Source organism: Malaclemys terrapin, chromosome 23, assembly GCF_027887155.1.
Source record: "Malaclemys terrapin pileata isolate rMalTer1 chromosome 23, rMalTer1.hap1, whole genome shotgun sequence".
In the NCBI taxonomy this organism is placed as follows: Eukaryota; Metazoa; Chordata; order Testudines; family Emydidae; genus Malaclemys; species Malaclemys terrapin.
The window spans coordinates 13,236,873-13,251,487 of record NC_071527.1 but is presented as its reverse complement, the minus strand read 5'-3'; the positions used below and the strand labels follow the sequence as shown (position 1 = coordinate 13,251,487).

General features: G+C 55.5%; 1 protein-coding gene across 2 annotated transcripts in view; it reads left to right on the top strand.

Annotated features, from left to right (window-relative positions):
* Positions 1-10,194, top strand: part of ILVBL (ilvB acetolactate synthase like) — a 31,162-nt gene extending 20,968 nt beyond the window's left edge. For both annotated transcript variants that reach the window (XM_054012768.1, XM_054012766.1), the window contains 11 exons: positions 847-958; positions 1,033-1,132; positions 1,814-1,911; positions 2,673-2,809; positions 3,558-3,692; positions 5,465-5,579; positions 6,563-6,732; positions 7,182-7,252; positions 7,720-7,791; positions 8,344-8,449; positions 8,972-10,194. In XM_054012768.1, the coding sequence (XP_053868743.1) occupies positions 847-958; positions 1,033-1,132; positions 1,814-1,911; positions 2,673-2,809; positions 3,558-3,692; positions 5,465-5,579; positions 6,563-6,732; positions 7,182-7,252; positions 7,720-7,791; positions 8,344-8,449; positions 8,972-9,150 (1,295 nt within the window). In that variant the 3' untranslated portion in view covers positions 9,151-10,194. The remainder of the gene's footprint in view (positions 1-846; positions 959-1,032; positions 1,133-1,813; positions 1,912-2,672; positions 2,810-3,557; positions 3,693-5,464; positions 5,580-6,562; positions 6,733-7,181; positions 7,253-7,719; positions 7,792-8,343; positions 8,450-8,971) is intronic.
* The last annotated feature ends 4,421 nt before the right edge of the window (positions 10,195-14,615 follow it).

Genomic DNA, 14,615 nt, shown 5'->3' with positions numbered 1-14,615 from the left:
ACTGTGAGTTACCTTGCCCTGCATATATTCACAGAAGGGACCATTGTAATCATCCCATCTGATCCCTGCATGGCACAGGCCAGAGAACGTCACTGAAACAATTCCTGCTCCCAGTCCAGTAGTTGTGTTAGAACTGGAGCACTTCTCTCAGAAATACTTCCCATTTTGATTGTAAAACTGACAGTGATGGAGAAGCCACCCTTGGTAAATTGTTCCAGTGGATAATGACTCTCACTGATAAAAAATTGCACCTTATTTCTAGTCTGAATTTGTCTAGCTCCAACTTCCAGCCTTTCGATCGTTTTATACGTTTCTCTGCTAGACAGAAGAGACCAGTATCAATTTTTTTGTTCCTCAGTAGGTACTTAAGAACTGCAATCAAGTCAGCCTTTAACCTTCTTTTTGTTAAGCTAATTAAATTCAGCTCCTTTTGTCTATCACTATAAGGCATGTTTTCCAAACCTTTAATCATTCGCGGGGCTCTTCCCTGATCCCTCTCCTGTGGCTCTTTGTATCTTTCCTCTGTATTGGAATAGCTTGTGTCTGGGCTGCCCTGACCCTGCTGGGCGATGGTGTGGGGCATTGGGCAGGGCCCAAGTTCTGTGAGGCTTCAGCATTGGGCAGGGGCAGGGTTGCCCATGCCCTGTGGGGTGACAATTTGGGATGTCAGTGTTGGGCGGGGCTGGATCCTGGTTTGCCTATGTCCTGCGGGGTGATAATTTGGGGCGTTGGCATTGGACAGGGTGGGAGCCTCTGTTGCCCATGCCCTGCAGGGTAGGGATGGTACCTGGGTTGCCCATGCCCTGTGGGGCCATGGCTGGCTGACGATCGCTTTTTGTGCTACAGGCCCTGTGTTTGTGGAGTTCCCGATTGATGTGCTCTACCCATACTACTTGGTGGAGAAGGAGCTGGGCTTCAAAGAGACCCCTAGAGGGCTGCTGGGTGGAGTCATCAACTGGTGAGTACAGCCCTGTCCTGCCAAGGGCAGCGCTGAGCTGGGAGCTAACAACTGTCCCTCCACCTCGCCTGCAGGTACCTGGGCAACCACCTCAGAAACCTGTATGCAGGGGCCTGGGAGACAAGGGACTTTTCCCCCCTTCCTGTGGAGGTGCCACAGGCCACAGCAGAGCAGGTGAGAGCCCCTGGGGCCTGGTGCTCCCTCCCTTCAGGGCGCACATCTCCTCCCCGCCCGACTGGGAGCTTCCCCCCAGAGCTCCTCATTAGCACACTGCCCTCCCCCGCACAACAAGCCTGTCCTCTGTTGGACCCTGCCCTGAGAAGGAGAAGGGAGGCGAGGAGGAGCATTGCTGCACTGTGGCAGGGCAGGGGGTCCCTGGGGTCCTTGTCACCCTACAACCTTTTGGTGCCAGCCCCTTCTGCCAGCCCTTCACCTCTCTCTGCCTGCCACCTCCCTTGGTGCTGGCGCTATCTGTCCTCAGAGCTGGGCACAGCCTCTTTCCTGTCCTCCCCTGCCTCACCCCTCTGTGGTTCCTGCTAGATCCCCACTTGTAGCTTCCCTGCCAGTTCCTTCCTCATCCTTATGCCACTGGCTAAACTCTGCCCAGGAGCACCTCCAGGGGCCATGTGACAGCTGCTCAGCCACTGACATTGACCCCGCTGACCACCTGGCCCCGCCCAACCCTGCCAGGCTCCGCCCAGCTGCTACATTGACCCCAATAACTCCTGGTCTGGCCAGGGTGCGCCCAACAACTGCACTGACCCCAGTGACTGCTGGCCCTTCCAGGCTCTGCCTAGCCTTTGCACTGACCCCTGGCCTTGCCAGGCTCTGACGGCGCTTCCCATTTGCGTGCAGGTGCAGCAGTGTGTGGAGCTGGTCAGCCGTGCCAAGAAGCCTGTTATGCTCCTGGGCAGCCAGGTGACCCTGCCCCCGACGCCTGTGGAGAAGCTCAGGTGAAGAGTCGGCTCCATTCAGAGTCCTCTCTCTGCCCTGCCCCCGGTTCTGTGGGGACGGGGGGCGCTGCTGGCCAGCCCTCGGGGCTTTTACCCAGCTTTTTCAGCTCTGCCCATCTGCAGGCTGGTGGCTGTGGCTTCCCCCAGTGGCCATGTGCACACAGAGTGAGAGCCACTGTCTGTCCTGGCCTGACCGAAAGAGACCCGAGGCTGTCAGACCGGACAGAGGGACATCAGCAGAGCTGGAATAGTAGGGAGCTGCAGGTTGGGATTGAGGGGCACCAGCAGAGCCGGATGGCACAGGGTCTGCACGGCAAGGCTAAGGCTCACTGGCAGAGCCATCTTTGGCACCTGCTTCCTCTGGTTTCCAGGGGCTGTCCTTTAATTAACCAAAAATGTGTCTTCCCCTCCAAGAAACAAGCATGTGGCGTGTCCGCCGGCCACGCGTGCTCCCTGCACTCTCACACGTTCGTGTTCTCACACACTCACAATACCTTGCTCATTGGCTGCCATGCACCCTCCTCATGCACTGATGCACCCTGCCATGCGTGCCCTCCACTGCCATGCATTTCCTCCTCAGGCGCGCTACTGCACCCTGCCGTGCACGCCCTCCTCTCACGCACTTCCACTTGCTCAGCTGTCTGAGTGCACACGCAGATGGGGGCTGCGCTGGTAGCGCCCATGTTCATAGTAGTGTGAAGTATCCCTTTGCCATGAGATGACTCAGCTGCTGAGAGCTAACCCTTCCCTGTGCCCTGCAGGGAAGCCCTGGAGGCCCTCGGCATCCCTTGCTTCCTGGGTGGGATGGCCCGGGGCATGCTGGGAAGGAACAGCCCACTACATATCCGCCAAAACCGCCGAGAGGTGCTGAAGGAGGCTGACCTGGTCATTCTGGCAGGTCTGTGGAAGGCAGCATGGGAACTGGCCTGGAGGGTGTCGCACCTTGGGGCCACTGGACTTGGGAGTGACAGGGAGCTGGGATGGCACGTCAGTGGAGCGGGTTGTGGGGCAGGGCTGGGGGTTAGAGATGGGGTGTTGTGGGGCTGAGGGTTATCAGTGGCATGGGGTAATGCTCAAAGTGTTGTGGGGCTGGGGAGTTGTGGGGTGGAGGAGCCTTTTGTGGAGGTTTGGTGGGGCTGGGCAGTGGCAGTTGGGGGGGTAATGCTCGGGGTTGTGGGGTTGGGCAGTGGCGGGGAGATAATGCTCAAGGGGTTATGGGGCTGGGGGGTGTGGGGTGGGGGAGCTTGATGGGTGTGTTGTGGCTCGGCAGTAGTGGGGGGTGGGTAATGCTTGAGGGGTTGTGGGGTGGGGGAGCCTGATGTTGGGTGTGGTAGTGCTGAGCAGTGGCGTTGTGTGGGGGGAGGGCCTCATGTGGGGGTTTGGAGGGGTTGGGCAATGGGGGGGTAATGCTGGGGAGTTGTGCATAGGGGGTGCCTCATGTTGGGGTCTGGTGGGGCTGGGCAGTGGCAGTTGGGGGGTAATGCTGGGGGGTTGTGGGGTGGGGTGCAGGAGCCTGATGTTGGGTGTGATGGGATGGGCAATGGGAGGGAGGGGTTATGCTCGAGGCATTATGGGGCTGGGGAGGGTTTCCGGGGGGGGGGGGGGGGGAGCTGACCTAACCCTCACACCCGTGTTGCCCCCGGCAGGCACAGTGTGTGATTTCCGTTTGTCCTATGGCCGCGTGCTGAGCCGGCGCAGTACAGTCATTGCCATCAACCGGGACCGTGCCCTGATGCTGCGCAATTCGGACGTCTTCTGGAAGCCCCGCGTGGCCATCCAAGGTGAGGGGCAGGCGGGCGCTCGGCGCTCTGCCTCAGAATCCGCTCCCATTCTGCCTTCCCCTGCTCCTGCCCATGCCATGTCTCAGCGAGTGCCTAGACTGCTGCCCAGGCTCGGGGAGCAGCCTGCCCCCCTCCTGCTGAGAGCAGAGCAGGCACAGGAGATGGAATGACAGAATCACCACTAGAGCTGACGGGAACAGACCCCGCTGAGTACGTGGTTCATATGGGCAGCAGACCCACGCTGGAAGGTAGGTGCATGCTACAGCCACACCCTGCCCCGCTCCTCCCAGCACCCACCTGTCTGCTGAGCCTGCCCACCATGCTGTTGGCAATAGAATCATAGATTTTAAGGTCAGAAGGGACCATTATGATCATCTAGTCCAGGGGTCGGCCACCTTTCAGAAGTGGTGTGCTGAGTCTTCATTTATTCACTCTCATTTAAGGTTTCGCGTGCCAGTAATACAGTTTAAAGTTTTTAGAAGGTCTCTTTCTATAAGTCTATAATATATAACTAAACTATTGTTGTATGTCAAGTAAATAAGGTTTTTAAAATGTTTAAGAAGCTTCATTTAAAATTAAATTAAAATGCAGAGGCCCCCGGACCGGTGGTCAGGACCCGGGCAGTGTGAGTGCCACCGAAAATCAGGTCGCATGCCACCTTTGGCACGCGTGCCATAGGTTGCCTACCCCTGATCTAGTCTGACCTCCTGCACAATGCAGGCCACAGAATCTTACCCACCCACTCCTGTATCAAACCTGTGTCTGAGCCCATTGAAGTCCTCAGATCATGGTTTAAAGATTTCAAGATGCAGAGAATCTTCCAGCAAGTGACCTGTGCCCCACGCTGCAGAGGAAGGCAAAAAAACCCCAGGACTTCTGCCAATCTACCCTGGAAGAAAATTCCTTCCCGACCCCAAATATGGGGATCAGCTAAACCCTGAGCATGTGGGCAAGACTCACCAGCCAGACACGCAGGGAAGAATTCTCTGTAGTAACTCAGATCCCACCCCATCTAACATCCCATCACAGGCCACTGGGCATATTTACCACTAGTAGTCAAAGACCAATTAATTACCAAAATTAGGCTATCCCATCATACCATCCCCTCCATAAACTTATCAAACTTAGTCTTGAAGCCAGATATGTCTTTTGCCCCCACTACTCCCCTTGGAAGGCTGTTCCCGAACTTCACTCCTCTGATGGTTAGAAACCTTCATCTAATTTCAAGTCTAAACTCCCTGATGGCCAGTTTATATCCATTTGTTCTTGTGTCCACATTGGTACTGAGCTTAAATAATTCCTCTCCCTCCCTGGTGTTTATTCCTCTGATATATTTATCTAGAGAGCAATCCCCTCAGCCTTCTTTTGGTTAGGCGAAACAAGCCAAGCTCTTTGAGTCTCCTTTCATATGTCAGGTTTTCCATTCCTCGGATCATCCTGGTAGCCCTTCTCTGAACCTGTTCCAGTTTGATTTCATCCTTCTTAAACATGGGAGACCAGAACTGCACACAATATTCCAGATGAGGTGTCACCAGTGCCTTGTATAACGGTACTCACACCTCCGTATCTCTACTGGAAATACCTCACTTGATGCATCCCAAGACCGCATTTTTTCACAGCCATATCACGTTGGCTGGGGCACGTAACCAAGCTCTTCAGCTGTGCCTCCTCACGCTGGCTCTGCTCCAATACTGGTGTTGCTCGGAGCCCATGGGACCAGCTCCTGCTCAGGTTGGCCTGTCAAAATCTCATGCTGCCCACTCTCTCCGCAGGAGATGCTGGCTCCTTCCTCCTGAGCCTTTCCCAAGGCCTCAAGAGTTACTCACCACCTCAGGACTGGGCAGCAAGTCTGAAAGATGGCGACCAAAGGAAGGAGAAAGCAAACCGGTAGGTGTAGAGCTGATAGGGTGGCATTGTCCCCATAGTGCCACCCCAGGAGGGGCCATAGCTCAGCCCTGTGCTGGGCAGCAGGGGGCAGTGTCACACAGGGAGGGGCCATAGGCTCAGCACGGGGCAGTGTCATCCAGGGAGGGACTGTAGGGATCAGTCCTGTGCTGGGCAGTAGGGGGCAGTGTCGCCCAGGGAGGGGCCGTAAGGCTCAGGCCTGTACTGGTTGGCAGGGGGCAGTGTCGCCCAGGGAGGGACTGTAGGGATCAGGCCTGTGCCGGGCAGCAGGGGGCAGTGTCACCCAGGGAGGGACTGTAGGGATCAGGCCTGTGCCGGGCAGCAGGGGGCAGTGTCACCCAGGGAGGGGCCGTAGGGCTCAGACCTGTGCCAGGCAGCAGGGGGGAGTGTCGCCCAGGGAGGGGCCATAGGGCTCAGGCCTGTGCCGGGCAGCAGGGGGCAGTGTCGCCCAGGGAGGGACTGTAGGGATCAGGCCTGTGCCGGGCAGCAGGGGGCAGTGTCACCCAGGGAGGGACTGTAGGGATCAGGCCTGTGCCGGGCAGCAGGGAGCAGTGTCGCCCAGGGAGGGGCCGTAGGGCTCAGACCTGTGCCAGGCAGCAGGGGGGAGTGTCGCCCAGGGAGGGGCCATAGGGCTCAGGCCTGTGCCAGGCAGCAGGGAGCAGTGTCGCCCAGGGAGGGGCCGTAGGGCTCAGGCCTGTGCCGGGCAGCAGGGGGCAGTGTCGCCCAGGGAGAGGCTGTAGGGCTGAGCCCTGTACTGGTCGGCAGGGGGCAGTGTCATCCAGCGAGGGTCTGGAGGCTCAGCCCTGTGCTGGACAGCAGAAGTGTGGTGAATGGGTTTATCTGGGAGCTGAACCTGTGTGTACTCCCAGAGCTTGGGCACTCCCAGGCGCTCGCTGTCCTGGTCATGCTGTGAGGGGCTGGCCGGGCTCCTGGGCATGCCAGTGACTGCCCTCCTATGTGCACAGAGAGAAGTCAGAAGAGCCCACAGAGCAGCACCTGAACCCACTCAAGCTCCTACACCACGTGGACAACTTGCTGCCCGAGAACAGCCTGCTGGTGTTGGATGGGGGCGACTTCGTGGGGAGCGCTGCCTATATCGTGCGGCCCTGGGGGCCCCTGCTCTGGCTGGACCCGGGTAATGGGGGGTCTCTGGAGCTGGCACTGCTCACCATCTGTCATGGGGGCTGACGGTGGCAGATCCCTTGCAAGGCTTCTGCAGTGCAGCTGAGCCCAGGGCCCCACTCCCACAGCTCTGAGCTGGGGCTGGTAGTCTCCTGCCCCATGGATGTGGGACCTATGCCCCTGGCAGCCTGCTGCCCTGGGCCAAGAAGGACAATGCCTGAGGGGGCAGTCGGGCAGCCTCACTGGAGGGCAAAGCCTGAGGCTGCCCTGAGCTGACCCCGTTTTTCCCCGCTGGTGACGGGAGCCCATGGGAGCAGGTGGGGAGACACTGAGCCACTCAGCAGCCCCTCTGCTCGGTGAGGGCTGGGTTCAGGAAGGAACAGGGGTTGGTTTCATCCCCTGCTTTCCCTGGCGTGCCTGGGCGGGGTCAGGCATCCCCTCTGCATTGTCCTCTCTCCCCAGGAGCTTTCGGGACACTAGGTGTCGGAGGAGGATTTGCTCTCGGCGCCAAACTCTGCCGGCCGGATTCTGAGGTCAGTAACCAGCCAGCCAGAGGAGGGCTCTAATGGGGTGCCCCCATGGCCTGCCGGGGGGGCTCTAACAGGTGCCATGGGCAGGGCAAGTGACCCCCTCACCCTGATGGGGGCTTTAACCAGGCTTGCCATGGGGGCAGGGTATCCCAAGGCTCTGGTGAGGGTCCCTGGTATAGGGGATGCCACATTCCCAGGCTTTCTGGTCTGTCTCCTGAATCCTCCGTTGGCTCTCCTGGCCCCAGGCTCCCTGCTTCCCTCCTGCTTTCCTCACTTTGCCTGCTTACTTCCAGAGGCCTCTCTCTGAGCCGCTGGGGCCCCCGACACTGCCTGCCTGCCCACACTAACACCCAGCCCTTTGGGAGGCAGGCGCCAGCACTCACACCTGCTGCGCCAGTTAATGTGGGGGGAAGTGTTCACCCCTCCAAGGGCTCTGCCAGGGGAACCTCACTTCCCTCCCCCGCCCTCAGGTCTGGATCCTCTACGGAGACGGCTCCCTCGGCTACAGCATCATGGAGTTTGACACCTTCGTCCGTCACAAGGTAACCTCCCCCTGACCCCGTGCCAATGGGGACCCAGGGGGGCTGGGCTCAGCTACCCCGCGCCAATGGGGTCCCTGCTTGCAATGATCTCTGGGAGCCAGGCTCCGCTACCCCGGGCCCATGGAGTCCCTGCTTGCAGCGACCCCTGGGGGCCAGGCCCAGTTACCCAGCACCAATGGGGTCGCTGCAGGCAGGGACCCCTTGGGGACCAGGCCCAGCTACCCCACATTGCCCCAAATTCACACACAAAGTGAGGACTAAAGGGGCCCTGCACATGTGGGAGTGGCCACAGCCCTGGAGACACTGCAAATGGTTTTGGGGTCCTGTAGTTAGTCCAGGCAGCACCTGTGACCAGGCCCCTTCACAGCCTCCCCTTCATTGCAGTTCCTTTTCCAAGGCAACAGGAGCTGGCATGGACTCAATGTAGTGGGAGGGGGCAGGGCAGGGCCCTAGGGTAGAGAGGACAGGGCACTGAGGGTGGAGGGGGTGGGGCACGGGACCTCGCCCCTCCCTTCTGGTGCCTGGGGAGCAGCACTTTCCTTGCTTTTTCAGACGCCCGTCATCGCGCTGGTGGGGAACGACGCCTGCTGGAGTCAGATCTCCCGTGAGCAGGTCCCCTTGCTGGGCAGCAACGTGGCCTGCGGCCTGGCCTATGTGGGTGAGTCTTGGTCCCCATTAGCCGGCTGCCCTGGGGACATTACTCCAAGACGCTGCGCAGTGATGGCAGCAGCATGCCTCCGGATCGTGCTGCCATTGTGTGCTGCTTCCTGCAGGCCACTCCCATCGAGGGACGGAAAGCGGGAGGTTCCCAAAATTGGTGCAAGTCCCATCACACCTCTGGGTTCATAGCCCAGCACTGATGCCTGCTCTGCCCACCCAAGCAGGGCTCCCCGGGGGAAGGGAACTTTGAATGGCCCCTTCCTTCTGCAGTTGGACCCCCCGATCTGGGGGATTCCCTCCCAGCCTTCCCTGCCAGTGTTCTCCACTGCATTCCTGGAAGTTGCAGACCCCAGCATGCCTTCCATCCCTCCCTTCTGCCTGCCACTCACATCTGGTGTGCCCATTGCGGCCACCCTCCTGGAACCAGCTCTGCCTACTTAGTGGCCTATGTGGGCTGTCACTGCCGTGCCCAGGCCCCGCTGCAGCAGCTTTGCTAACAGCCGGTCTCCTCCCTGTGCAGATTACCACCTGGTGGCGGAAGGCTTGGGAGGGAAAGGTTTCCTACTCAGCCGCCAGGATGACGGCTGCATGGACAACATCATCCAGGCGGCGCAGGAGGCCTGCAGGGAGGGACACCCCACCCTGATCAACGCCCTGATCGGCAGAACCAGCTTCCGGGAGGGCTCCATCTCCGTGTAGGGCTGGGACCAGGCCCGGCAGTGCTCCCTGCCCACGCCAGGGTGCGGCAGCCTGCCTTGGGCCCCCTACAGACACCTGCACAGTACTCCCTTCGGCGTTTAGTTGATCATCCTCCTCGTTCTGGCCCCAGAGCTGCTGCAGACTGACACAGCCACGCCTACCAGGGACTGGGGTCCTAACCCAAGCCCCTCAACAGGTAACCAGTGCCAGGACACTGGCCAGTAGGGATCAACCTGAAGAGAGCCTCAGGGCAGCAGGGACAAGGAAGCTTCTCTCAGTTCAGCACTGGGCAGGTGCCTGCTTCTGTGGGAGATGGGCATTGTGCTTTGGCAAGCTCCTGCCAGTAGTGAGAGCAGCTGCAGGGATCTGGTTCTGGTGACAGCAGGGGGTCTTGCTTTCCAACTGGGCAGCCTAGGGATGGGCACTGGGGCTGGATTTCTGAGGGGCTTGACACTGAGGGGTGGGGGTGGGGGGGCTTGTTGCCCAGCTCTGCAAGCCAGGGCCGTTGGCTGATGACTCTCTCTGGGGCAGGAGCCTGGCCTAGGCCTAATCTTTGGACGAAGTGGAGCTGCTGAGCCCTGCTGGGAGCCTTGGTTGAGGGAAAGCTGGCAGGAGTCACTCCAGATCCACCAGGGCTGTGATTCCCCCAACGCCCTACGATGCGCTACCAGGGCAGCTCCCTGGCTGACCAGCCTGAGGAGCTTTGGGCAAGGCCTGTCCCCGCCATGCTCTCCAGTCCCATAGCCAGCACCAGGAGCTGCCATTGCACCGCCACTGCCCTGCTGGGCTCCAGTCGCTGCCACACCTAGGAGCCTAGGGAGGGCCTGCATGTTCAAAGGGCACAGGCAGGGCCATGCGTGCTGCTGCTCCCAGCCCCAGGTGCCAAGCTCTCCATTGCCGTAGTGTGAGGTGGCGTGGTCATGCGGGGGGGGTGGTCCGCGGTTAATGGGGATGTTAACAGAGCGGTTCCCTCTCTCTCTCTCCAAGCACATGCACTCCACCCACAGGGTTTCCCCCAACAATAAAGAGAATGATGGCACCAGGCCAAGTGTGGCTCTGTAGCTGCTCTGTGGGAAGGGCACCATCTAATGGTTAACATGGTGGTTTGACAGGATTGGTGGCCTAGAGCAGGGGTGGGCAAACTTTTGGGCCGGAGGGCCTCATCGGGGTTCCGAAACTGTATGGAGTGCTGGGTGCAGAATATTAAATTGCTCCCCGTAGGAATGTGCTACTTACGGCGTGCTACTTACGGCTGCCAGTTCTGGTGCTCTGAGCGGCATGGTAAGGGGGTGAGGAGTGGGGGGGCTGGATAAGGGGCAGGAAGTCCCAGGGAGCAGTTGGGGACAGGGAACAGGGGCAGTTGGATCGGTGTGGGGCCTGTCAGGGGGCGGGGGTGTGAATAGGGGTCGGGGCAGTCAGGGGACAGGGAGCGTGGGGGGTTGGATAGGAGGTGGGGTCCCGGGGTGGCGGTTAGGGAGCGGGAAGTGGGAGGGAGTGGATAGGGGGCGGGGGCCAGGCTGTCTGTGGAGATATAGCGTTCCCTACCGGCGTGTAGTGTATTAAATTGCTCCCTGTAGGAATGTGCTACTTACAGTGTACTACTTCCTGCTGCAAGTCCTGGTGCTCCGTAAGTAGCACATTCCTACGGGGAGCAATTTAATACACTACACCCGGTGGCTCACACAGCTGCGTAGCCTGGCAGGAGCTCACAGCCCCGCCACCCAGAGCGCTGGCGGCACGGCGAGCTGAGGCTGTGCGGGAGAGGGGACAGCAGGGGACAGACCGGGGCTAGCCTTCCCAGCTGGGAGCTCAAGGGCCAGGTAGGATAGTTCCGCAAGCCAGATGTGGCCCGCGGGCTGTAGTTTGCCCACCTCTAGTCTAGAGGATAAAGGGGAAGCTGTCGATGTGATGTGTCTTGATTTTAGTCAGTCTTTTGACGCTGTCCCACAGGACAGTCTCATACAAAAACGGGAAATGTCATCTAGCTGAACTTACTGTGACTCGGGCGCACAACTGACTGAAAGACAGTACCTCAAAGAGTAGTCATCAATGGTTTGCTGTTCAACTGGGAGGGCATCGTTCGTGGGATCCTGCAGGGTCAGTCCTGGGGGTGATACTATCAGTATTTGACTTGGATAATCGAGAGGAGAGCAGGCTTATAAAATTTCCAGCTGACCCCAAGCTGGAAGGGGTTGCAAGCACGTTGCAGGACAGGATTAGAATTCAAAACCATTTGGAGAATTGGTCTGAAATTAGCAGTGCCAAGTAGTTCATTAAGGAAGAAAAAATCAAATACAAACCTACAAAATGGGGAATGACTAGCTAGGTGGTAGTACTGCTGCAAAGGACCTGGGGGGCTATAGTGGATCACAAACTGAATATGAGCCAACAATGTGGTGCAGCTGTGAAAAAGTCGAATATCATTCTGAGGCGTATGAAGAGGAATGTCATATGTAAGACATGGGAGGTAATTGTCCTGCTCTACTCAGCACTGGTGAGGCCTCAGCTGGAGTACTACCTGCAATTCAGGCTGACACACGTTAGGAAAGATGTGGACAAACTGGAGAGAGTCCAGAGGTGAGCAACAGATGATAAAAGATTTAGAAAACCGGACCTGTGAGGAAAGGTTAAACAACTGAGCACGCTGAGTCTTCGGAAAAGACGACTGAGAGGAAACCTGTTACCAGTCTTCAAATGTGTTAAGAGCTATTTTAAAAATGCCTGTGATCAATGGTTCTCCATGGCCATTGAAAGCAGGAGAAGTAGTAATGAGCTTAATCTGCACCAAGGGATGTTAGAACATTAGAACGGCCATACTGGGTCAGACCAAAGGTCCATCTAGCCCAGTATCCTGTCTACCGACAGTGGCCAATGCCAGCTGCCCCAGAGGGAATGAATAGAAGAGGTAATCAAGTGATCCATTCCCTGTCGCTCATTCCGAGCTTCTGGCAAACACCATCCCTGCCCATCCTGGCTAATAGCCATTGATGGACCTGTCCTCCATGAATTTATCTAGTTCTTTTTTGAACCCTGTTATAGTCTTGGCCTTCACCACATCCTCTGGCAAAGAGTTCCACAGGTTGACTGTGTTGTGTGAAGAAATACTTCCTTTTGTTTGTTTTAAACCTGCTGCCTATTAATTTCATGTGGTGACCCCTAGTTCTTGTGTTATGAGAAGGAGTAAATATCACTTCCTTATTTACTTTCTCCACATCAGTCATGATTTTATAGACCTCAGTCGTATTCCCCCAAGCTGAAAAGTCCCAGTCTTATTATTCTCCCCTCATACGAAAGCCGTTCCATACCCCTAATCATTTTTGTTGCCCTTTTCTGAACCTTTTCCAATTCCAATATATCTTGTTTGAGATGCGGCAACCACATCTGCACGCAATATTCAAGATGTGGGTATACCATGGATTTATATAGAGGCAATATGATACACCTCTACCCCAATGTAATGCGACCCAATATAACACAAATTCAGATATAACGCGGTAAAGCAGTGCTCCGGGGGTGGGGCTGTGCACTCCGGCGGATCAAAGTAAGTTCGATATAACGCGGTTTCACCTATAACGTGGTAAGATTTTTTGGCTCCCGAGGACAGCATTATATCGGGGTAGAGGTGTATTTTCTGTCTTATTATCTACCCCTTTCCTAATGAGTCCCAACATTCTGCTCGCTTTTTTGACTGACGCTGCACATCGAGTATATGTTTTCAGAGAACCATCCACAATGACTCCGAGATCTCTTTCTTGAATGATAACAGCTAATTTAGACCCCATCACTTTATATGTATAGTTGGGATTATGTTTTCCGATGTGCATTACTTTGCATTTATCAACATAAAATTTCATTTGCCATTTTATTGTCCAGTCACCTGGTTTTGAGAGATCCTTTTGTAGCTCTTTGCAGTCTGCCTGGGACTAAACTATCTTGAGTAGTATTCCTCCTGTCATTTGGTACAGAAGCTGATCTAAATGATAGGTTACAGTCTGCAGTTAGTAGTTCTGCAATTTCATATTTGAGTTCCTTCAGAACTCTTTGGTGAATACCATCTGGTCCTGGTGACTTATTCCTGTTTGGTTTATCAATTTGTTCCAAAACCTCCTCTAATGACACCTCAATCTGGGACAGTTCCTCAGATTTGTCACCTAAAAAGAATGGCTCTGGCTTGGGAATTTCCCTCACATTCTCAGCCGATGCAAAGAATACATTTAGTTTCTCCACAATGGCCTTATCGTCCTTGAGTGCTCCTTTAGCATCTTGATCATCCAGTAGCCCCACTAATTGTTTAGCAGGCTTCCTGCTTCTGATGTACTTAAAACATTGTTTGCTATTACTTTTTGAGTCTTTGGCTAGCTGTTCTTTGCATTCTTTTTTGGCTTTCCTAATAATATTTTTACATTTCATTTGCCAGAGTTTATGCTCCTTTCTATTTTCCTCACTAGGATTTAACTTCCACTTTTTAAAGGATGCCTTTTTGCCTCTGACCGCTTCTTTTACTTTGTTGTTTAGCCACAGTGGCACTTTTTTGGTTCTCTTACTATGTTTTTTTTTTAATTTGGGATATATATTTAAGTTGAGCCTCAATTATTGTGTCTTTAAAAAGTTTCCATGCAGTGCAGCTTGCAGGGACTTCACTTTTGGCACTGTTTCACTATCTTATCTGTTACACAAAAATGAGGAAGTTAGTGAAATCCCCCTTTCTGAATTTAAATGCTACAGTGTTGGGCTGCTGTGGTGTTTTCCTCGCCACAGGGATGTTAAATTTAATTATATAATGGTCACTATTACCAAGAGGTCCAGCTAGCTTCACTTCTTGGACCAGATGCTGTGTTCCACTTCGACTAAATCAAGAATTGCCTCTCCTCTTGTGGATTGCAGGACTAGCTAGCAGATGACAGAACAAGGAGTAATGGTCTCAAGTTGCAGTGGGGGAGGTCTAGGTTGGATATTAGGAAACACTATTTCACTAGGAGGGGGGTGAAGCACTGGAATGGGTTACCTAGGGAGGTGGTGGAATCTCCATCCCTAGAGGTTTTTAAGGCCCGGCTTGACAAAGCCTTGACTGGTATGATTTAGTTGGTGTTGGTCCTGCTTTGAGCAGGGGATTGGACTAGATGACCTCCTGAGGTCTCTTCCAACCCTAATATTCTATGATTCTATGAAAATGATTTACTTGAGGACCTGTTCCATGATTTATCCAGGGACTGAGGTGAGGCTGACGGGTTTGTAGTTTCCCGGGTTCTCCTTCTTCCCTTTTTAAAAGATGGGCACTATATTTGCCTTTTTCCAGTCATCCGGGACCTTCCCCGGTCGCCACGAGTTTTCAGAGATAATGGCCAATGGCTCTGCAATCACATCAGCCAATTCCCTCAGCACCCTCGGATGCATTAGATCTGGACCCATGGACTTGTGCATGTCCAGCTTTTCTAAATAGTTCTTAACTTGTTCTTTCACCACTG